At 33.7% G+C, this 24,195-nt stretch overlaps 1 protein-coding gene across 3 annotated transcripts in view; it reads right to left on the bottom strand.

Annotated features, from left to right (window-relative positions):
* The window catches only part of LOC149898455 (homeobox protein orthopedia-like), a 33,501-nt gene extending 16,569 nt beyond the window's left edge, over positions 1-16,932 (bottom strand). For 2 of the 3 annotated variants that reach the window (XM_090115011.1, XM_090115009.1), the window contains exons 1-4: positions 16,520-16,932; positions 9,417-9,533; positions 8,346-8,454; positions 6,794-6,911 (exon numbers count right to left, since the gene is read on the bottom strand). In XM_090115011.1, the coding sequence (XP_089971137.1) occupies positions 6,794-6,911; positions 8,346-8,454; positions 9,417-9,533; positions 16,520-16,553 (378 nt within the window). In that variant the 5' untranslated portion in view covers positions 16,554-16,932. The remainder of the gene's footprint in view (positions 1-6,793; positions 6,912-8,345; positions 8,455-9,416; positions 9,534-16,519) is intronic. The other variant, XM_090115012.1, reaches the window with a different exon arrangement.
* Positions 16,933-24,195: the final 7,263 nt, after the last annotated feature.

Here is a 24,195-nt window from a genome sequence, read left to right on the forward strand (position 1 = left end):
AAAGCACGGACATAAAACTACTCTTACTGGCGTTATCATAATTTATTATTTACATGTGCAACGCGAAAATTCAATGGCTCGCAACTGAAATAGTTCGATGGAGTGATATCGAATTCGGTATTTGTTTTAATGGTTTCTATTTTTATGTTTGAAATAAAATCTCGAATACTTTAAACAATATTTGCAAGTTTACATCTAATTAAAAATATTATTTTCTCATAAAATTTATATTCATCAAACATTCGATGAAGTTTCTACGATGTTTATTTCTGATTCATAACCAGAAGATAATAATATGTTTATTAACTTGTAGGTAAAGTAATAGATTTTTATAGATTTGTTCACTAAAAGCGCAAATTATAATCTATAGGTACATATTATTTATCTACATTTATAAGATCTAGAAAGAATTAAGTCAACTTACAATTTTAATAAGTTTAAATAAGAAAAAAATTTGGCAAAATATCGATACACTAGCACAGCACTAGAGCAATATATCTTTTTAATAATGAAAGGATTTACTAAACAAAGTGGTAGGGGAGGGGACTTTTTATTTGGCACCGAATCACCGAATCGAATGACGTCATGCATCGCTAATGAGCCATGCTCTGTATTTGCGTATCTACTAGATATGTATTTGTTTCACCTTGTTTTGTTTAGCAATTTGTTTTTCTGTTTGTTCGTTGATATGGAACTGCTGCTTTTTGATTTAGCTTTGTTGGAGTTCTATTTTGTTTCAGCGTTATTAAGACTAAAAGTATTGGCAAGATATATTTTGTATAGTATTTTCGTATTACAAAATATTGCTATATTTTTTTTTCGATGTTATTTGTCCAGTTGTGGAATAACAACTAAAATTTAAGTTATTTTAAGGTATTGCCAATAAAAATAATTTTCACAATTGCGAAAGAAACATCTTAGAATTATACAGCGTTTTATATTTTTATTTGCCATAATTCTCGTATTTAATTACACAGATAATTGTACACCAAAATCTAAACGTTTTCCCATACGCCAATCGTACAAAAGATCTCACAGCCGATAGCAGTGGTCCAGTCAAGCAAAAAAACAAAAAATACAAAAATCAAACAAACTCTGTGAGCTATAAAATAAATACATCGAGGTAAGAATCTCGCGGTGTGGCGCGAAATTAACAAAAACGCTTTATGCTGCCTTTACACTCTCTATGAGGCGAATATGTGGATAAAAAATGAAATAATATTTATTGAATTTATATTTTTGGTTTTATGGCATTCAAATGCTTTATAAATATAAATTTATAAAGAATAGAAAAAATTCGATCACGAGGCGGGACGATCGAATTTTTTCTATTCTTTATAAATTTATATTTATAAAGCATTTGAATGCCATAAAACCAAAAATATAAATTCAACAAAAAAGGTCGTGTTCCATCGTTACAATATTAGACTAGAGTAGATAATTTTTGAAACAAAAGAAAATCGCAGTCGGATGAAACCCATTAGAAAAGGAGGGGAATATGATAAAAATGTAAGGAAAAATAAATTACGGTCAATCCGAGTTCGGGAAGCGGGAGGGGGGAGCTTTTAAGAGAAAAAAATGGTTTCTCTCGATTTCCGACAAAACTACAAGTCCTATTGAAAAAAGTTCAATGGCAAAGTTGTAGGTAATTAAAAGTTCTACAACTTTTGTATTCACAATTTTTGCACATAACCTCAAAATTTAGGTGAAAAATTTAAAAAACCAAGTTTTTGGTCTTTTATTTTTATCTACTTCAAAATTTATTTTTTTTCTACGAAATTTGGTGGAAAGTTACTTTATTATGTCCCAAATACAGTGTAATTTATTTGATTGAAAATATTTATTTTTTCGCCTTATTTTGAATTAATACCAAAAAAACAACCTAATTTTCAATCGAAAAGTCACCCGTCAAAATATCAGCTTTTTTCAAAAACTTGGGGTGCCTTTTATTTATTGAAATCTCTACTTTCATATGGTGTAAAAAAAATAAACACCACCATAGTAAATGTTCTCAGGAAATGCATACAAACAGTGTGAAAACTAGCTTTTACTAAATCAGGCACACTTCTCGAACTACCTGAAATGTTTTTATCGACATCATTTTGCTTTTGAATATGCTGTAAAATATTAAACTTAGAACAGATAATTATTTTTCTTTTGAAATATTACCGAAAAGCCGATACAAGAGAAGATATAGAGTTCAAGAAGTGTGCCTGATTTAGTAAAAGCTAATTTTCACACTGTTTGTATGCATTTCCTGAGAACATTTACTATGGTGGTGTTTATTTTTTTTACACCATATGAAAGTAGAGATTTCAATGAATAAAAGGCACCCTAAGTTTTTGAAAAAAGCTGATATTTTGACGGGTGACTTTTCGATTGAAAATTAGGTTGTTTTTTTGGTATTAATTCAAAATAAGGCGAAAAAATAAATATTTTCAATCAAATAAATTACAGTGTATTTGGGACATAATAAAGTAAGTTTCCACAAAATTTCGTAGAAAAAAAATAAATTTTGAAGTAGATAAAAATAAAAGACCAAAAACTTGGTTTTTTGAATTTTTCACCTAAATTTTGAGGTTATGTGAAAAAATTGTGAATACAAAGTTGTAGAACTTTTAATTACCTACAACTTTGCCATTGAACTTTTTCTATAGGACTTGTAGTTTTGTCGGAAATCGAGAGAAACCATTTTTTTCTCTTAAAAGCTCCCCCCTCCCGCTTCCCGAACTCGGATTGACCGTAATTTATTTTTCCTTACATTTTTATCATATTCCTCTCCTTTTCTAATGGGTTTCATCCGACTGCGATTTTTTTTATCTTTTCATTATTTTTAAAGGCTTCTACCCCAGTCTATATTGTATTCACTGAAAAGTGCTTCATATTGGTTGAAATGGTTGTTAATCATCTCAATAGATGGCGCGCGGTGTGTCCCTTCAGACACATAAAAACTGAAATAATAGAATAAATTCGATTGCTCGGGCGGGTCACGAGTGGCTGAGTTGGTCAGGCATCCGCCCCGGAATGGCGCGAAGGATGCGGGTTCGTGTCCCGCCTCGTGATCGAATTTTTTCTATTCTTTATAAATTTATATTAATAATATTTAATATTTATGAAAACCTTTGAATCCTTACTAATATAATGAGAACGTGCGTTTCTTTGTTTATTTTGTCGTTCTTTTTTTTATTTTGACAAAAGACAAACCTCGAACGAGAGAAAAAATACTTTAGATATAAAACTGCAATGGTTTAGCATGAATGTTAAAATTCATAAAGATTTAATTACGCAAGCTAATAAGTGTATCAGCAAGTGTCTTTTCCTATTTATGTAACGTTAATAAAATTCTAATTAGCCACACGCTTGTGGCTAATTAGAAATTGCTAATTAGAATTTGGAAATTTATTAAATTTATAACATTTTTATGAAATCTAATTTCATCTTCAGAATAATAGGTAATTAATTGATAAGAATTGTGATTCAAAAGTGTATTAAATTTTTTCGCTCTTATTCAAGCCCTTTTTTACCTGAAAGAGTAAAATCATTCATCATACAAACTTTCACATTTAAATTTTAGTAGCAACAAGGCTTTAAAAATGTTTAAGCGAGAGTGTAATACCACCACAGGTCCACCATGTTAAGGCTACTGTTTGTCGACATTTTATTATTTCCTCGTGTGAATGGTTTTCGGATGTTACTCATTTACTGCTATAGCTTTGTGACCTGACCTTGCTTGGGTTTAATATTTATGAGGTTCTGAATGTTATATAAAGAGATAAGGCATAATATTATTGTGAGAAGTTTTAGTCGTAACATTGCAAATATAATAGGTCCGTGATACGACGTAATTAGACTACGTTATAAACTAAGTTTTGAATTGATGGAGTTGTTATTAATTATTGCACTAACGACTTTAAATTAAATCAAAATTTTTTTATTTCTATTTCCAAAATTTGATATCGAACACGATTCAATAAGGTGTTTTGTCAGATAATACGCTCATATCGAAATTTATAACGTTACCTTCTTTAAAAGCCTTTCTACTTTAAGCAAATTGTAGTAAAAAAATAATTTCTAAAACTAAATTCTTCTCAATTGGTGGTATATTTTTTTAAGCTCGACAATTTAGAATACATAAAATCCACAGCCCAAGTTATCAACTGCACCTTTATTTCGTCCATTAGCTGTATTCCCTCAAGAGCAGTATTTGCGAGCTCCAGCCTACAGCCTGTTTGTCAAACACACACACAAACAAGAATAGACCCGTTTCTCGAAATCTCACAACTATATGAATGTTTACGTATCGGCCTGTTTGTTTTACTGTGGTATATGTTTTAGATCGGGAATGGTTGGCTTTTTGTTATGAAATTAGTTTTGATATTTTTTATAAAGTTTTTTTGAATATATTAATGGAAACATGATTCAGTAATGATTTTATAATTTAAGAATATTTTATTTATTTAACCTAACTATACTTGTTGAAGTTGTGAAGCTTACGTGTTTTCATTACAAAATTAATTTTATCAAAAGCGTTTGCCTCACTATACTACACCAATTAGTGAATATCATCATATTCATATAAGACCTTTTATCATGCACTAATTTTGTATCCTTGATTGGCCATATTTAAAGATACAACTGAGATGAATTTAACAGTCTTCCCGTCCATCTCATTGGCTGTTAACTCATAAATTACTACAAAATAAATAGAATATTAACGTCTGTTAGTAATCTCATTAGGAGCCAATAAAGAAGCCGCCGCCATGTCACCGTGTTAACGAAATACAAATATTTGAGACACAAATTAAGTCTAATATCCAATGCAAAGTAGTGTTTAACTTGAGACTAAGTGATTCCACAAAGTCACTTTTAGCGGGCTGTAGATAGAATTAGAGGATTATCATCAATAACATGTTGGATCAATACAAGTGTCGATTATGTGTTTATCGGAGTATGTGTGTAGGAAATCAAACATTTATTTATTCATATTGACTACGAAACAATGAATCGTCAATACGGAAAAAATTACCTACCAGCGGAGAGCGGAACAGAAAATAGCAGGTAAGAAACTTTGTGGTTACATAATTAATAATATTGACCAAATTGCAATAAATAATAATATTATGTAGTACCTACCTATTATATGGGCAATTTCTAATACGCTTTGTAACTATGTATTGTGTACGTTCAAGATTTTGACCTTAATACAATCTTAAATTTTTATAGTCAGAAGTAGATAATTGAAGAGCATTAAAGGAGAATGGGCAAATTGGGCCTGAAACTTGGGCTAAGACCAATACACACGAAATATTGTTTTTGTGATAGATCATTACACATACCTTACGAAAAAAATAAAATAAAAAAATAAATCAACCGGGTTCTTGTACAGTCAAGGCAAAAAGTTTTATTTATTTGGCTATTATTTTGCGCACAATAACGGTGTTTTTAATTCGAATGAAGTAAATATAAATCTAAATGTTACTGGAGTGACTGAGTTTAACCACAAAAAACGTCTAACTACGTTGAATTATAATAAACAAGGTATAGCTTACCTGTTACAAAACATAATATTAGTGTATTTCGGTTATTAGAAGGCTTAAGATTAATACGTATTTGTAAGTGAAAGTGAATTGGAGTAACATAAAGATATTGTCATTGTCTTATAACAGTTATTTAATGAAAAAAATATTATACACAAAGAAATAAAACTTGATGTGACTGTACAAAAACCCGGTTGATTATTTTTTTATATATATTTTTCTCGTTATGTATGTGTTATGATCTATTATAAAAACAATATCTCATGTGTATTGGTCCAACTCAAGGGTTCAGGCCCAACTTCCATAGTAAAATGCCCATTCTCCTTTCTTGATTGCACTATCGCGTGATGAAAATTAGAACGTATCGTTTCGAAAGTTTTAAGTAACGCATTTAACACCCTCGACCACCCATTTGCGACACCTTTAACATGCATAAAAGTTCAAACATGAGGCGGTATAAAAGCCATTTATAAGTAATATTCCGAAGGTTGAATCAGGTAGAAGGTCTTGTGAAATGTATCAATGTAGTGCAACTTTTGTATGCGATGTGCGAAGTGGGAGTCACGCAAGGTGAAGCAATGGGACCGCTGTTCAATCTTTTATATTTTTTCAAATGTAATTCAAATAAGCTAAAAGGATAACAGGTAACGGTTCAAACCTTTGATTTCGTTGTTATGGATATTTTAATTTGAAAGTGATGTACACCACAACAACAATTAAAATGTATTTAAGATATTTTGTCTTATACACCTTTAATTACAAACACTGTTTATTTCAAACGACTTTCACTAATTCATTAATTAGCAATCGCTCAATAAGGCAGTTTATGCCAAATATTAAATACTAGCTTTCCGCCTGCGGCTTCGCCCGCGTTTTCAAAGAAAAACCCGCATAGTTCCCGTTCCCGTGGGATTTCCGGGATAAAACCTAGCCTATGTTACTCGTGGATAATGTAGCTTTCGAATGGTGAAAGAATTTTTAAAATCGGTCCAGTAGTTTATGAGCCTATTCATTACAATCAAACAAACAAACAAAGTTTTCCTCTTTATAATATTAGTGTAGATGTACCAGTGATTATTTTAATAGCTCGCAGAAATTTGAAAGTAGAGGTTCAAGTCGTCCGCGTTGCCACAGCACAGCAAACGCCGCGCCGTTTCGAATTTGTGATCGATTTTTTGTACAATTCTTCACATTTTAATGCATCTAAATTAAAATATAGCTACTTAGATTTCAAAAACTTATAAGAATAAACTTACCTGAACTCGACTCTCCGTCAAGCCGATCCTCATTGCTATCTCTTCTCTCATGAAGATATCTGGATAATGTGTCTTTGTGAAGCATCTCTCCAGTTCATTTAGTTGAGCCGGTGTAAACCTATGTAAAGAATATTTGGAATTATTTATTTCATTTGTCCTGATTAGACATGGGCAGCGTTGGCCTAGCAAATGATCGTCGACGTTTGCCAAAAATGCCACAAAATGAATAAACATCTATGATTGATCTTAGGCCTTTACACTATCGTGATTGCCTCTACTCGCCCAACGCTGCCTATTGTGACGAGGGCCCATAACATTACATACGTACCATCGTAACTTTTACGATTCGCTACAGAGATAATAAAAAGGTCTGGATATTTGATTGTTCATTATTTATTTCTATTTATTTATTTATTTTTAAGGTTCACCAACAGGTGTTACATTTAATGAATCACATCGAGTACAGTAACATAATAATTTGGAAAATCCAAAAGTGCACGCCTCATAATTTTTTTTAATAAATATTTATTAATTATTATTTTTGTTTATTTAATAACAATTAAACCACATCGAATCAGACCCTGAAAAATGAAAGGGTTCTATTCCTGAGCATATTCAAGCGTAAGAGAAAAAAAAGACTCGATTAGGAAAGTATTTCGGTCGCTATCGTGTTAACAAGAAAAAGGATCCGCACATACAGACACACGGACGTCCAAGACAGAACTTTTTTAAACTGTTTTTAACTAGTTTAAATAACAAAAATGACATCAAAAATATCATGAACGTTAAAAATAGTGTTTTTTCTGAATATGTGTGTGTATGTATTATCTTACAAGTGCAATGTATGATACATAAAGACATTTTAAGTTTGAAAAATCAGATGTTTTGCGCGAAGTGACAGTAGTACCCACCTCAACGCTTCGCTTATGAGGCGTGCAATATTACAAATAGCAATGCACTCCTTTATCAGGCAAACACAGCATGCGTTTAGATTACAGTATTTAAAAAAACAAAAAATACGGATTCAACAGCAAAGCATTACAATGTTATACAACATAATAATGACAAACATAGAATATTAACGAGGAAAAAAATCGAAACAAATAAAATTTTGAGCAGTTACGGATTCAGAATTCTTAGAAATGCGTGGCGGAGTTGTGGATATGATTTTGTACTGAAGATATTATATCTTATTATTATTCGTAATAATTTTAATAATTAATAAACATAACTAAACTACCTTTTTCATGAAACAATATCCTACTATCAATACATTACATAGAACATCCCTTGCCCCAAAAAGCAATGGATCGATTTCCCTGGAGGATACGTGACCTACTTGGCATCGAAAGGTGTCTAATTCTCTCTCCAAAAACTGTCAGCAAATGAGAGAAAACAACATCGAATACAAATACTGAGTTACATGTCCAACTGTAATAGTAAACTATGAAACAATACCACTTGTAATGTACTCTGAGCAACTAGGAAATATTTGCTGTTAAAAAACAATCAAGGGGTAAAGTGCATACACCTGGAGCTTTATGTCACTTACCTAGTCCTGTGTCGCTTCTGTTTCGCCGGCTTGTCGCTGTCTGACGCGGAGGAGGACATGCTGACGGGCACCGTGGCCATGTGCTGGCTGTGCTGCTGGTGAATTCCACCTGAGACACAAGAATTACTATCTAATATGCTAGCCTCTCGCCTCTGCTCCGTCCGTAGTGACCCGGAATAAAAACGAAATAAAATAACGCCTGTTTCACTCAGGAATAATGTAGCCTTCTGTTGGAGATTTTTTCCAATCAATTCATTAGTTTCGGAGCCTAATCAAACAAACAAATATCTTTCTTCTTTACAATATCAGTGTTGATAGCACTGGTATATTTTTGGCAATTTGATTCATGCATCATGCAACTACAGAATTTCTTGCCGACTCTTTTCCGTAGAAATTACTTTCCGGTTCAAATATTTTCATTTGTTTTATGACGTATCAAAAGCGCTTCTAAAAAGACTTCCTGAATAAATATAAATGGTATTTGTGGTAGGTGTGAGTTTCGTATTTGATATTTGTTTAGAAATGACTCTTTTTCGGTTATTTGAGTCATAACGGGAACATTACAATTCAGGCGTTGCTTTCTATTTATGCTATATAGAAATTGAACATTTGAAACTTATTCATTTAGAGCTATAGAAAAATAATTGATATAAGATACATATATGTATCTATTAATAGAAATTTTATTAATCCTAAAGTATAGTGTTAATGAGGAAAATCTTTAGCTTTTTAACGTCATCTCAATCTTCAGGATTAATTCTATTTTCTATTTTTTCACATTCCTAAGAACTGGGTCAGTACAAGTTTGTTAATTAAGAATATATTGATTTCTGCCATTATCATAGGTTTTTTTCTGTTATGTGTTACTTGATACAGTAAAGTTTGGTGAAATTGTAACGTTTCTTTTCTTTTTTATTTCAGAATAAGAAAAGGAGTAGGTGGGCCACTATCATCATAAACTATAATGGTGTTACTAGTGCTTTTTCGGACTTTTGCCTTTGTTTGGTGCAAAAGTATTTCCATCCACTCACACCCACATTTGAATTTGAATTTGAATTGATCTATAGGTACCTTGCAGGTGATCAGCTCTGATGGAGTGCGCCAGCAGCCTGGCGCCGGGCGCATGGTGCCGCTCCACGCTCGGCTTCAAGTCGAGCTTGCTCTCTGAGCACTGCTCTTTGTGACCTGCTGAATTTAAAGATATGAGGAATAAAGAGAATCTATCTGCAAGAATTGTTAGATGTAGGATGGGAGACAACACTCGACGGTAGTTGACTAATGAAAAAAGATAGGTTAAAGATATATCTATATATAGCTAAAATTATAAAATAAAACTTCCAGCAACATTCCCAATCATCTGTAACGTTTTTCAACTGTTGCTCAACAAATGTAGGTAGGTATGTCATGAATACTTACAGACTTAAATTTGATAATTCAGCCCTCGCATCCGAAAATATCTCTTAACTAGTTTCCTATTCTAATTTCCCAATAAGATAATTACGAACAAAATAATTTTATAACTTTCAAAAGAAAAATTCTATAAATGAATCTAATAGAATAAACAATTAAATTAATGAATAGTCATATACAATTAATTGTTATTTATTTGATGTTGGACCTTATATTTAAAACTTTATCTACCTACGACAGTAGTACCTACTCTCATGCGCCTACCATTAGCTGGGTCCACACCGGCCGATCCAGTGATCCCGCGATCCGCGATCCAGGATCGCGGAGCATGGATCGTGGATCATGTTAGGCCGATCCACTTTAAAAACTTGCGATCCAAAATATGCGCTCCAAGTGATCCTAAGGCGATCCGTGATTCAGCCAGTCTAACTCTTGTACGATATGGAGTCACACGTACAACGGCGGCGTCTTGCCGTTGCAGCAGTAACTTTTATTATACTGAAATGTTTGCGCAAAAAAATCAAAAAAAAGAAATCGACGGTTTTGGGTGAAACAACTTTACAAAAATCGATTGGAATCTGGGACTCAGCTGTACGCAGAGTTAGTTTCAGATGAAGTGGAACACAATTTTGCAAGAATGAATGCTATTCAATTTGAGATATTCGACTTTCTGAGATGTCCATGGTGAGGTGGATCGCGCGATCCAACACAACCGTCCACACCGCGCGCATCACGCAACTGAGGCACCTTTGAAGCGGGTACAAAAACCGCCCGCTAACGGATCGCACGAGGTAGGGATCGCGCGCGGCAAAACGCGTGCATGGATCGCGCGCGGCACGTCCACACCGCCCGCATCTTTGGATCGCGCGCCTGCCGCGCGCGATCGGATCGCGGTGGATCGGCCGGTGTGGACCCAGCTAATCATATTACCAAATACCATCTGAACAAGTTCATCATCCTTCTGATAAAACTTCATTTAGCAAGGTTGAGCACTATACAACTACAAGATAATTCGATTAGAATATTGAAAAACGCCAGTCATTGCACACAACATTTACATTTTACACGTTCGTGCAAATAGCGAGGCGACAATACTTCCCACTTTTTGAATCGTTATAACATCTAGCTTGGAAACGGTAGGAAATAATAGGTAAGTATACAGACATTTTTGGTAGATATTTTTTGATCTACAATTTTAATCTTAGCTCGTAATACAATTCAACTTGCCGTTTTGCTGAAAAAGCCTTTGATCCTCACTCCTCAGTTACATTTTCCAGGCATCAGATCGATAAGGATTTCTTAGATTTCATAAATGGTGGAGGAGTTTTGAACAATTCTACGAACTTTTAGAGATTTCACTCCTATTTCTTGGTCCAACTTCAACTGCCTTTTCATTGCCATTTTATCGTTTCATTCCTTAATCAATGTGATAATTAGGTGCAGGTACGTCTAATCCCTTAGACGTGACCTACAGCTACTTCATAAATAGTAATTGCAGAAAAATAATTTACTGGTCCTTAAATAACAACTGGGTAATTCTCTACATTCCCTCTCATTCTGACCGCCTCCTTGGTACAGTGGTTGGCGCTTGAGCGTATAACCGAGGGGTCCTGGGTTCGATTCCCGGTGGAGACGAAGAAAAAAAAAAATGTCTCGGTCTGGCAGGACACAGAAGGCTGATCACCTACTTGTCCCTAAAGAAAATCGATCAGTGAAACCTGTGAGTGAAACAGATGTATGAATAATGCATCTGCCCCTTACCCCACTACGAGGACACGGGACTTCACAAAAAAAATTCTCTACATTAACTAAAATTAACTTTCTTAATTTAATGTAGCCCTGTTATAGTAAACCTACTAAACGAGGAAAGGGGTAATTAGTATAGTTCAAAGAACTAGATTAGTAGGTAAGTAGGTAGGTATGTAGAATTTGAAAAAAGTTTAAAAAATCGGATACAATGATTATGCCGTTCGATAGATATTTCAATATTTTTCTGAAAAGCAGGAAATTCCTTGCACACAAACTTATATTGATAAAATCTTAATAATTCCCAAAGCAAACAGAATCCAAATTAAATAATTCATAGCCCAATGCAAATTCATTACGTTTATTCAAATGCGTAATGAATTGTGGAAATTGTGCGCAAATAGAAAATTCCGAGTCCCGGAGATTACTCTGGGAAAGCGAAATGACGTAACTTGGACGATTTACTTAAGTCCTGCTACTTAACTTGACTTCTTGGAGACTTAACAAGTTTAGTGTGGAAATGTAATAAAAATTCTATGAGATTAATCATGTTTTTAAGTTTATGACGACGAAATTGATGAGATTTAATGTTTTTGGTAGTTCTTTTAGTACCTACCTAAGATAAAATTTATTGCAAATTGATCGCATGATCGCTTGTTCTATCTATTATTCTATTACCTATGTGTGACAAATCGGTTCAGGAGTTTTTGCGTACTAAGGGTGTAACGGACAAAGAAACACGCAAACTTACGCATTTATAGGTAATAACTAATATGTAGGATAATATTAATATGAGAAAATATTAATAAACAAAAATACAATCTCTACCTATACCTAACTAGGTAATCTGAAAGTATATGTACCTAGATATTTTTCTGTCGAGTCGTGTCGGAGCGATTTTATGATATGATTTTTGGATCGAGAGATATTTAGGAGACCAGAAAATGACGATATTTATACCGGGGTGAAACATCTAATTGCCACGGGAATATCATTAAACTACACGGTTAAAACTGCGGGCCCTAAGCTAGTTTATAAATTTGCACCTATTCATGATAAACATACGGCATACCTATATCTACATGTTTCTTACCACTTTTGTTCTTTTATGTTATTTTGAAAATGTTGAGTCTCTAATTTGTCTAAATTATTGTTGATGTGATTTTGATTTTAGGGGTCATTTTTCAACCTTTAGTTGAAATTCATTCATCGAATGACGTAGTAGGTAGGTATATATAAGTATAACCATTTCAATTATGTGTTTTATTGCTCGACTGTTAAGTCGAGTCTGTTAAGTGATATTTTATATGGACAGATTAGTTTTAACCAAGGATTGAAAAATCGCCTTGTACCTAGTTAAACAGACAAGAAACTATCAAATAAATACGACCATTTCTTTAATCTTTGGTATAGATTACAAATTAACCACAATAACACCCACCCTACTAAAATGCAGATAATAAACAAGTCTGAGTCTCATTTAATTCGGCTTAGCTTATCGCACCCTACGGACATTTTGTTGGAGAATTTATTGTATTAAAAACATACTTATTTTCACATTTACGATATTAAAAGTTCGTTACACTGAACTGTTCAGAAATTTACTTATTTTCTTAACTTTTTATAATCTACCTGTACCTTTTCTACTTCTAAGCGGTAAAGGCACAGTAGGTACCTACTATCAATAGATATACATTATACCTACATGTAGGTAGGTACCTATCCCTACTAATATTATAAACTCTGTCTGTCTGTCTGTCTGTTACGCTTTCCCGCTTAAACCTCTCAACCGATTTTGATGAAATTTGGCAAAGACATAATCTTTAGACCCTCAGAAAGAACATAGGCTACCTTTTATTGCGAAATATGTAGGTACCACGGGCGAAGCCCGGGCGAAGCCCGGGCGGACCGCTAGTAATAAATATGGAAAAAATATAAAATTAATCTACCAAAGAATTTCATTGAGCTCCGATTTTTCTTACCCCGTAAATATATATGTAATACAGTGCAACCTTAATATAACGTACCTCAATATAACGATTTCCTCGATTTAACGAATTTTTCGTAATCCCCTTGAATTGTCCATAAGATTCAATATAAAATATCCCTTTACATTACGAACATTTTTTGCGAACAACCTCTTTATAACGAATTTTTAACTATCAAGAAAAGTATAAATACCTCTAATTAACGAATTTCGTCAACCCAAAACCTTTATATAAAGTTCCAACCAATGTAATGATTCTTAATCTCATAGTATGTGATTCATGTCGCGACAGGTTTCGACATGCTTTTGTTCGTAAAACGATCATTTTTGTTTAATTTAAATTGGAAAGTAATGTGAACACTGCTGCTCGTCACTATTGTTAAAGATTCAAGTTGAAATGGATCAGAAACGTAAAAGACCTCTTTATAACGAATTTTAGACCAACCTAACCTCAACATAACGAACCTCAGTTCAACGAATTACTTGATATAACGAATATTTATTTGTTCCCTTCAGATTTGTTATATCGAGGTTGCTCTGTATATATGTATAATAGTGTAATCACGAATCAACAATTTCGAGAAAATCTCTACAAATAGGTAAGATCTTCTTCCACGCTTAAATGGTGCAAGTTAAAGAAAAAATTGCTTTTTCAACATACAATAACACCTAAACTACGTTTATCCGCCGGTTCTGTTTATACGGCACCCGATCCCAATAACCCCACTTTACGAGCCCCCACATAATCCTGCGGGGTGTTTGCCAATAAAATGCACTATTTTACTGTATTGCGAATGTATTTTTAATTTGAATGTAGGTATATTGTCATGTAATTTTAGTAGGTTTTGATTTAAAATTTGAACACAAAAGATTAGATAGGTAATAGGTAGTTGATCGAGGCATGTTTTAGAGATAGCTCTAATAAATATCTACCTAGAGATTAGAAATAAAACTATTTGTAACTGTTAAATGTTAAAAGTTATATCACATCATGTTAAAATAACGTAGGTACCTACCTAAATACCTAGACACCTAAGGCCCTGCGCAGACGGCACACTTTTTGTGCGATCGAGTCTGCGGCGCACAAAAAGTCTGCATGGCGCGCAAAAAGTCGGTCGCGGATTTTTCACAGACTCAACGCACACGACGCACATCTTCGATCATTTTGTCGGCAGAGCTGTAGGGACGTAGACGCTATGGAAATCGTGTAAAGTGTGCGCCGTCTGCGTTAGCGCGCGTTGAAGCAAACGTTCAATTCTTTTCACACACTTTTGTGCGGAGCGGCGCGGTGCGGTCTGCCCGAATTACACGGATTTTTTGTGCGCCGGACTTTTTGCGCGTCGTGTGCGTTACTGCATATAATTTCATAGGTTCTATTTTCACAGACTAAAAAGTGCGTCACGGATAGTCTGTCGTCTGCGCATGGCCTAAATGTTTTGTGAAATCGCGCGGAGACGCGCTACGCTGTATACCTACGCACCTACTTCGATCGTGACTCGTGACTCGTGCGTGCCCGTGAGCTAGTTATTAATAAAAACCTACCCAGATTTTATAGTGTTTATAGCAAGTACATATATATGAAAATGTTACCTACGAGATACTTTCCTAAATTTTATTACTGTTGTCAACGCGGTTTAAGCAATAAGGCACAAGGTACCTATCTACGGATAAGTTCTAATCAGTGAGCGCCTTTGATTCTGATAATATAAAGACAAATCAAAGCTTGCGGTTTAATTAATCCTGTCAATTACTTATTAATTAACAGGTTCATGAATATGTACCTATTCATTCACCTAGGTATAAAACACAAGCAGGTATCTAATCGTATTCGTTGTGAAATATGAACGCACTAGATATCCGCCCGCGGCTTCGCCCGCGTTTTCAAAGGAAAACCCGCATAGTTCCCGTTCCCGTGGGATTTCCGGGATAAAACCTATCCTATGTGTTAATCCAAGTTACCCTCTATATGTGTGCTAAATTTCATTGTAATCGGTTCATTAGTTTTTACGTGAAAGAGTAACAAACATCCATACATCCATACATCCATACATCCTTACAAACTTTCGCCTTTATAATAGTATTAAGATGACGTGTCCTAAACGCAATAACTACCTATTAGGGTAAATTGATTTAAAAAGGCTAACTTGCTTTTGAATGAATGCATGAAAGAAAAATTCTTTATTGCACAAAAAATACAGGATTACAAAATAAGAGCGATACAAGTTAAAAATGTACCTATACAGAGGGCGGGCGGTCTTATCGCGATAAGCGATTTGCTTTTACTCTATTTCATAAATAAGGATATCCTTTGAAGAATTTAAACCTACCTATTTAAAGTACCTACCTACTATAATAATTAATTGAGCCCCGAACGGCCCGATTGGGCCACGACACAATTATAGATTTTCTATTGTGTCTGTGATTCCGGGGCCTGATGGATTAAATAAAAAGCTCTACATTGAGCTTTTTTAATGATCTTAAAGTTATATTTCAGGTAGATGAAAAATAATTTAATCTAGTTGATAATTCGTACAAATAAACCTAATGTAAAGATTTAGGTAGTCGGTAGTTACTTAGGTACACATTTAATACCTAAATTATCTGTAGGTAACTATAGAATTTCCGTTTTAAAATTTTAAATTTAGAAAAATACTTTAACCTACTCATATTTAATGAAGAAATGTAGGTTTTTAATTATTTTATTAGACTTATAATTTTTTTGATATTCCTTATCAGTCGGACTTGCAGAATTGGTGCTAGGTATAAAGGTAAGTAAAAAAATTACTATATATCTTAACTTAAGAGTACCTAGTAGGTAGGTACCTAGCTACACAACATCAACAGAAAATAATATCATTATTCGATCAAAGGAAGGGAAATATTATCAAAGGAAACTTAATCTGTTTTATTTTATCGCAATTAACTAAACTTGGATATGATTCCATACAATCTTCTCACATAAGTAGAGCCTTATCACTGATAAGGCTTTAGTTATCACTATTTTAATTAAACAATAAATACAGAAGCTCACCTCCTAAGGCTGTAGCGGTGAGGTTGTTAAGCATGGCCCCGAAAGGCCAGCCCTGGCCGCGCCCTATGCCGCCATCGTCGCCCCCGCACCACAACAACCCAATCGTTACTTGTACCACCACAGATCCCAGAAACCACCATACGACCCCCACAACACTAACAGCAAAACATTTTCCAAAAAACAACAAAATTCCCAACGAAAAACCGTCACGCAAAACAAACGAATATCAGCAAACGGCGCTTAATACAAAATAATTATCGCTATATTACACCCAATTAGTTTTAATTACTACTCCGCTCAAACTTATTTACACACTTAATTTTTGTTATAAAATTAATATAACCCGTTTAGTATCAATTTGTATAAATTTTCAGTTTGATTGGTTCGCCCTTAAAATGATCGTTTAATGTGGAAACCCGTCGACGACTGCTACAAAAACAGATAACGCGCACTTTGTGTGCCTCCGCCGGGTTCACGACGCACTCACAAACCACGCTTCATCCCTCTCTAACGCGCGCGAACTGCGTATCCCTTATTCGCTTTTCGCGGCACATCAGTAATGGATGCTTACATTTTGTTTACGGTCGATTTGAACAAACGAATAATCTATTATTTCATTCGTGCACATATTATTGATACGGCGTTTTCGGGTTCATGCAACATTCAGCAGCCGACAGGGGTAGGTTTGTCTCTTTCGCTCTCGCGGCTCGTGTCGGCGCGTCGATGAAAATGGTCTCGTTCGAACGGGCCAATGGGAGCGCGCGGAAATCACTTGAAGCATTGAGGCAGGACTATATTGAAATATTATGCGTATAGCTTGGGCGTAGCGTTGTAATGGAAAAAACAAATATCTCCGTATAGATAGGTATATCGTAAGGAGTGGACAAGGGCTCGGATAAACGTTTGGAGTTCACTGAGTGCGATCTCTTGTATCCATTCCGTGATGCGGACTCCTTTGAATAAAGAATGTGATGTTTTTTTTTTAATTCCCGCTAAAAGAAAGCGTAAAAGTGCTATGGATGAATGTTAAATTGAAAGTAGGAAATATGTCCCATCATTAATTATTGATTGTGTTATTGTTTCGGTACCTATAGTCTAGCTATGACTGTTAAATTTTCTTTGTTCTTTATTTCAAATTGTTTTAAAAAATATAGGTATATTACATAGATATTTATTAAACTATGCTTTATAATCTTCAACGATTGTTGATAATTTATTCATTGTTTTCGAACGTTAAAATCGATGTTATTGTAAATACACCTCACATCAACAAAATCGAAACACCTCAATGTTTATGTTTTGATTAGGATTATTGGAAAATGTAGGTAGATACCTACCTACAGTGCGACACAAAAGAGATGAAAATAAATGAGGGCGCCACCGTCGCTCATATAGCAACACTGATACTGCGACGCAAGCGATCTTGATACTATAGAATAAAAATCTAAAAATCTATTATTATCTAAAATAAATACCGCGATTTAAACCGTTATAATTGTTTCATTGTAGCAATAGTATAAATTTAAGACAAAAATACATTAGTATTTTAATTGTAGGTCAATTAAAATACTAATGTCTGTAACTAGGTCAAATTTTACTTAAATGTATTTGGAATTAGTTATTTTATAAAAATCGGTCAAGTGTTTAGACTGCAGAGGCGCACATAGAATCAAACATACAAACAAACAAGCATACATGCAGCTCAAACACATTACCCTCTTTCTGGGTCCGTCGCGTCGGGTAGAAAAAAAACAAGGCGATTTGAAAACTACATATTTTTATTTTTTTTGTAGATAAATTTTGTACATTAATATAATTCATCAAAATCTAAATATTCTACTCCTTCAAAGGACTGATCATCACTCTGTTTCGAAGTACTGGCAAGAGGGTACGGGGCATCTTCAGTATCATCATTTGGTTCTTCAGCACTATAACAGCTATCTGAGTCATCTTCACTGCTCTCATCACCAACGTGAATAATAAATTTCTCCATGTCTTCGTACAGGGTTTTGATGGTCTACCTCCCCTATGTTTGGCTGGCGTTGAAAATTTGCCTTCATTTCTACTCCCTTCCCCTACTATCCTGCGTACTGTGCTTTCAGAAACCCCTATAACAAAAGAATTAAGATGAATAAAATCAAATAGTACATTTAACATATTTTTATAGTAGCTTAAAACTAAAACTTCCTTTATTTTATTATTATTTTTTTTTTTATGTAGGAGGCCAGCGTCCCTGCGCTTCTCTAGTAAGTAGTTAGTAAGCTAAATCTAAAATGTGATTTTTTTCTTATGGTTTGATTGATTAATAGATAGCTGTATGAAAACAGTTATCACTATACTATTTAGTAAAATCTAAACTAGGTACTTTATTTGAGGCTGGTTGGATTGGATATAACTTCTTGACTCAAATTGTGCTGGTCGCACTATAAAAACTAGTTTTTGTTTACATACAAATAACCTCAAATTAAATTGCGAAAACGTAATAATCGCCATACATACATACATTAAACACTCGTCACTAATGGAATATTCTATTTTACGTAGTACTGAGCAAAAATAAATGGAATCTCACCGGTATATTCTGCAGTACGTTTGTAAACGTTTTCCAAATCAGTCAATAACTTTCCAGCTTGAAATTCGGACAAACACCGAATAAAAACTTTATACACGACATCACGGACACCGCTCCGTTTAACCTTTTTCATGATGTCTCCTTTTTTATTTAAATTTCTAGTTCTAAATAACAATTTTATCTCAATAATTCTCCACTTCACGAAAAAAACAACAAATTTTTATTCAACTTGACAGCTACAATGGCAATTCAGGGTTGCCAGGTAATGAAAAACGAATTAGTTCCAAAATAATTAATTTCATCTCTTTTATGTCGTACTATACCTATATGTAGGAATAAATGTTAAACGTCATAAATTAATAGTGAATAGTAGGTATGCGGTTTTTAAATCCTAATGTTCTAAATTCAAATTAAGTTTTCATAGGTTTCGTATTTTATTTAATGAGTAATTTTTATCCTGTACCTTGGTATGGACTATGAAGAAAATGGATTAAATAACACACGTAAATGAAAAACCCTTGAACTCCAAATTTAAAGAGTTTTTCAGAGACTTTTCATTTTTCCGACGGAGAAGATTTTCATTTAGTTCTTTAAATATCTACCTACTGTTAATAACAAAATGTTTATTCCACCTATAAATAATTGTAATAAAAGAAAGCTCATTTATCGAGGAAGGTTATAGACCATATATCATCACGCTACAAGCCTACAACCAACAAGAGTGCAGGAGCCACGGGGGTGAAACCGCGCAGAGCAGCTAGTAATTTATAAACCTATATTGTACCTACTACCTACCTACCTATTTTCAAATTTTAAATGAATGTAATAATAAATAATAAATAGGTAGGTTATAGGTATAGGTAGGTATATTTCTTATAATCCATACAATACCGAATATCATTAAATATAGAGTCTAGAGATCGTTTCGAAAAACTAAACATGAGCTACCTACATATTACGAACTGATTTACGCATAAGTAATTAATAATCAGTATTGTGGTAGGTATAGGTATGTGCATTTCCAAAATGGCGTCCGTAACATGTCACCGTAGTCCGTTTATTTTTAGGTACCTAGGTAGGTACATACATACAAAGAAGTAAAAACTATATCTATAATGGTAGGTAAATATGAGAAAATTTGTTAGGATGGACGTACCTATGTTTGCTAGGTAGGTACTCCACTTTCAGGAAAAATAATAGATCGATCTTTACAAACTTTGGCATATAAATGTGCATATTATAAAATAGGTACATAATATAAGTCTTGTACATCAAAATACATAATATGCTATTATAGTTCCCACTCAAAACGCAAACTAAAAGGAAAAACAATTTCGCAATTGACATATTCCGTCCCTTGCGCAGGTATTTTAAAATGAAATACCTTTGAGCGCTCTCCGCGTAATTGGGAACGGCTGTAATTATATTTGTGTCGAACGAGCCTTTGTGAAGCTATACACAATATACATATAGGTACCTATGTAAGTATACGGTATATTGAAATATGTGTTTGTTTGATATGTTTGTGTGTGCTTGGGTATGGTTGAAATGATTTGAGTACCTACGTATCACGTATGTAACAAGGTATAGGACGTACCTACATACTAAATAGTCTTTGTAGTAAATTACAGCAACAAAGTAAATACTGAATACCTAATAGAAGTTTATGTAAATATGAATATAATAAAGGTTTTAATTTTATGTTTCAGTGACTCTACTTTTCTGTTATGAACTAGGTATTAGAATATCTACCTATCTCATCTTTTTGTCATGAACCTTTTGTGTCTTTAAAAATTATTTGACTAGGCAGAGTATAGACCACACAACATAATTTTATAAAAAATAATAAGCATACCTACACTTAGAGTTTAGACTATAATTTTTATTTCTGAAAACATATTCATCGTTAGACCATCAATTTTAGGGCCTTTCATTTTCTGTCAATCAAATACAATTTCAACACGACTTGGACCTAGGGGTTTGCTCCCTATAGCAACCATCCCTTACCCTTCAAATATTATAAAATATGATAAAACAATGACCGTCGTATCGCAGTTCATTAATTCCAAACTATAATATGACTATCCAAAACAAACAGCGATCAAAAATCCTATTAACGCCAGTAAGGCGCTAAACGATGATTTTTAATAAAAAATATACCCCTCTTTTAATATCGGTTATACCTCAGGGTACATTATATCAACAACGTTTGAATGAACTATAATTCATAAACAAACTTGAAAAATACACCTTAATGTAAACCAATAGAGTCTAAATTCCAATGTCACTTTATCCCTGACTATACGAATTCTATTGTAAAGAATTTTGAACTTAATATTCCAAGAAATAAAGTTGCAAATACAGTGTTAGAATCTTGTAGTTGTGGCGTTACAGTGTTGGCCGTAAGCAACGCATCACGCCGGTAAAACCGCGTAGTTTATTATAAGTTAATACGCACCGGCCTTAGCAGATAGCTTGCTGTGTAATGCTGGACAATATTGTCGGAAATATTCAATGTAGAGTCGAGCTTCCGTTTTTGTCTACTCTATATTATAGTATCTGTTGATTTCGTTATTCAGCTACTTTTTTTAGTTGTTTAACTAAAAAGAATTACAATTACAATTAATTCCAGTTGTTTGATAAACATTTGCCTTAATGCTATTTTTTACTCAATGATTAAGAAATTTTTCCTTCTAATATCACTACATAGTATAAATTAAAGTTGCTTCCCGCGTCTTTCTGTAGGTATGTATGCTTTAATCTTTAAAACTACACAAAGGATTTTTTTTAATAGATAGACTGATTCGAGGGTAGGTTTAAGTATATAATTTTTTACGACTTAGACAAAGCGGGCGGAAAGCTAATTATTTCAATTATAAAGCTATAAAAAGTTATTAAATAAATTAAATAAACTGTACCAATATAATTGTCCCGCAGTGTAACGAAGTGCCCCCGTATCGATGCTATATTGTAATAAAGTTACACGGTTTTTAACTCGACCTCACGCGCTATTGTTTGCTATAGTAGACGCCCGGCTTTGCTTGTATTTTGTTTTATATTTTAGTTAATATTGTATGAGAAGAATTAAATCGATAGGGTGAAAGGGCATTAACAAGCATTGATATTTTCAGTGAAATGCCCTTTGAACATGCGTTTGTGCAGGTTTTGTATGTTTTAAATAGAATGATGTACCTAAGTGGGCTGTTTAGGTAAACAGCTTATGTTATAATCTTATATATAAAAATGAATCGCAAAATGTGTTGGTAAGCGCATAACTCGAGAACGGCTGAACCGATTTCGATAATTCTTTTTTTATTATATTCCTTGAAGTACGAGGATGGTTCTTATGTAGAGAAAACGTAAATATGTACCACGGGCGAAGCCGGGGCGGACCGCTAGTAATATAATGTTTATACAAAGTAATACATAATTTATCTGGTAAATTTTTAATAATGCTTGTTCTGCTCATATCATTTGCAAGTTTGCATACCTATACAACACGCTCATTAAATTCTATAAAAATATATTATATAAAAATATTGGCAGCGGTAGGATTCGAACCCACGCCTCCGAAGAGACTGCGCCTTAGACCGCTCGGCCACGCTACCCATTTGTGAAACTCTACAAATATTATAAGAAGCTTTTTCAGAAAGTTTTTCTTCAACTTTTCATGTTTTGAGCTATTGCATAGCTCACACTTAGAGCGCGGAGACCGAATGCAAAAATTCCGTAACGAAAAAACCTAATACCCCCCACTCTAACCGGCACAGCGATGCAATGCTATATGCAATAGCTTTACCGCGGCAGTCCTCGAGGGCCACACGGATTTTTTTTTATAAAAATATAAAATTTTTCGTCTTTTATAACCTATAAATCCATACTAATATTATAAATGCGAAAGTAACTCTGTCTGTCTGTCTGTTACCTACTCAATCACGCCTTAACTACTGAACCAATTTTTATGAAATTTGGTATAGAGATATTTTGATACCCGAGAAAGGACATAGGATAGGTTTTATCCCGAAAATCCTACGGGAACGGGTTTTTCTTTGAAAACGCGGGCGAAGCCGCGGGCGGAAAGCTAGTAAATAAATAAATAAATAAAATATCTGTAAATGTTATCAAATCAACAAATTAATATAAAACATACACTTATTGATAACATAAATTCATGTAGGTACCTAAGTATTATGTAGGTACTTAAGTGAAAATATGTAGAGAGAATAAATTAAAAACAACTTTATTATAAATGTTCCATCACAAAATATTCCTTTGCGATTAAAACCGATCTCGACGTAGATACTGTAGTGATGTAACTCTAGCAGCGGTTTTATCGATATTTTCGGTTGCCTGAAAAAAAAATGAACTTTTCTCAAATCTTCCCCTCACGCTTCCGACTATAAAATACTGATTTAGTTACGAGCAAATAATGTACGTAGGACGCGTGAAGCTTTAACAATTACTTGGCTACTGAGAAATAGATTTTTATGAAGGTACCTATTTAATAATTACCACTACATATATTTAAATCCTATAGGGAAGAGGTGAAACACTGAAAACAGTTGCGATTCCAGTACCTACTTACTAATGATCGTCTAAATATGTTACGATTAACTCATGTATTATCGATACATTGCATTTCTTCTCAAGGTAATTACAAAACGTTTAAGAAGTTTTAACTAGAATTTTAAACCTGACGTCACAAGTATCCAAACTCAAACCTATCCAAATTCGTATTTAAAAAATTTACACTAAGTTTAAGTCGGTAACTTGCTTAATCATCGATAAACATCTATCTATACTAGTACATACGTACCTTAATTCTTTGATGTTCATTTTCGATGGCTACGTTATTGCACGCCTCATAAGCGAAGCGTTGAGGTGGGTACTACTGTCACTTCGCGCAAAACATCTGATTTTTCAAACTTAAAATGTCTTTATGTATCATACATTGCACTTGTAAGATAATACATACACACACATATTAAGAAAAAACACTATTTTTAACGTTCATGATATTTTTGATGTCATTTTTGTTTTTTAAACTAGTTAAAAAACAGTTTAAAAAAGTTCTGTCTTGGACGTCCGTGTGTCTGTATGTGCG

The sequence above is a fragment of the Colias eurytheme genome, chromosome 22 (genome assembly GCF_061535395.1).
Source record: "Colias eurytheme isolate Ceu_HAF_F1 chromosome 22, ilColEury1 Martin Lab GWU primary, whole genome shotgun sequence".
NCBI classification, from domain to species: domain Eukaryota; kingdom Metazoa; phylum Arthropoda; class Insecta; order Lepidoptera; family Pieridae; genus Colias; species Colias eurytheme.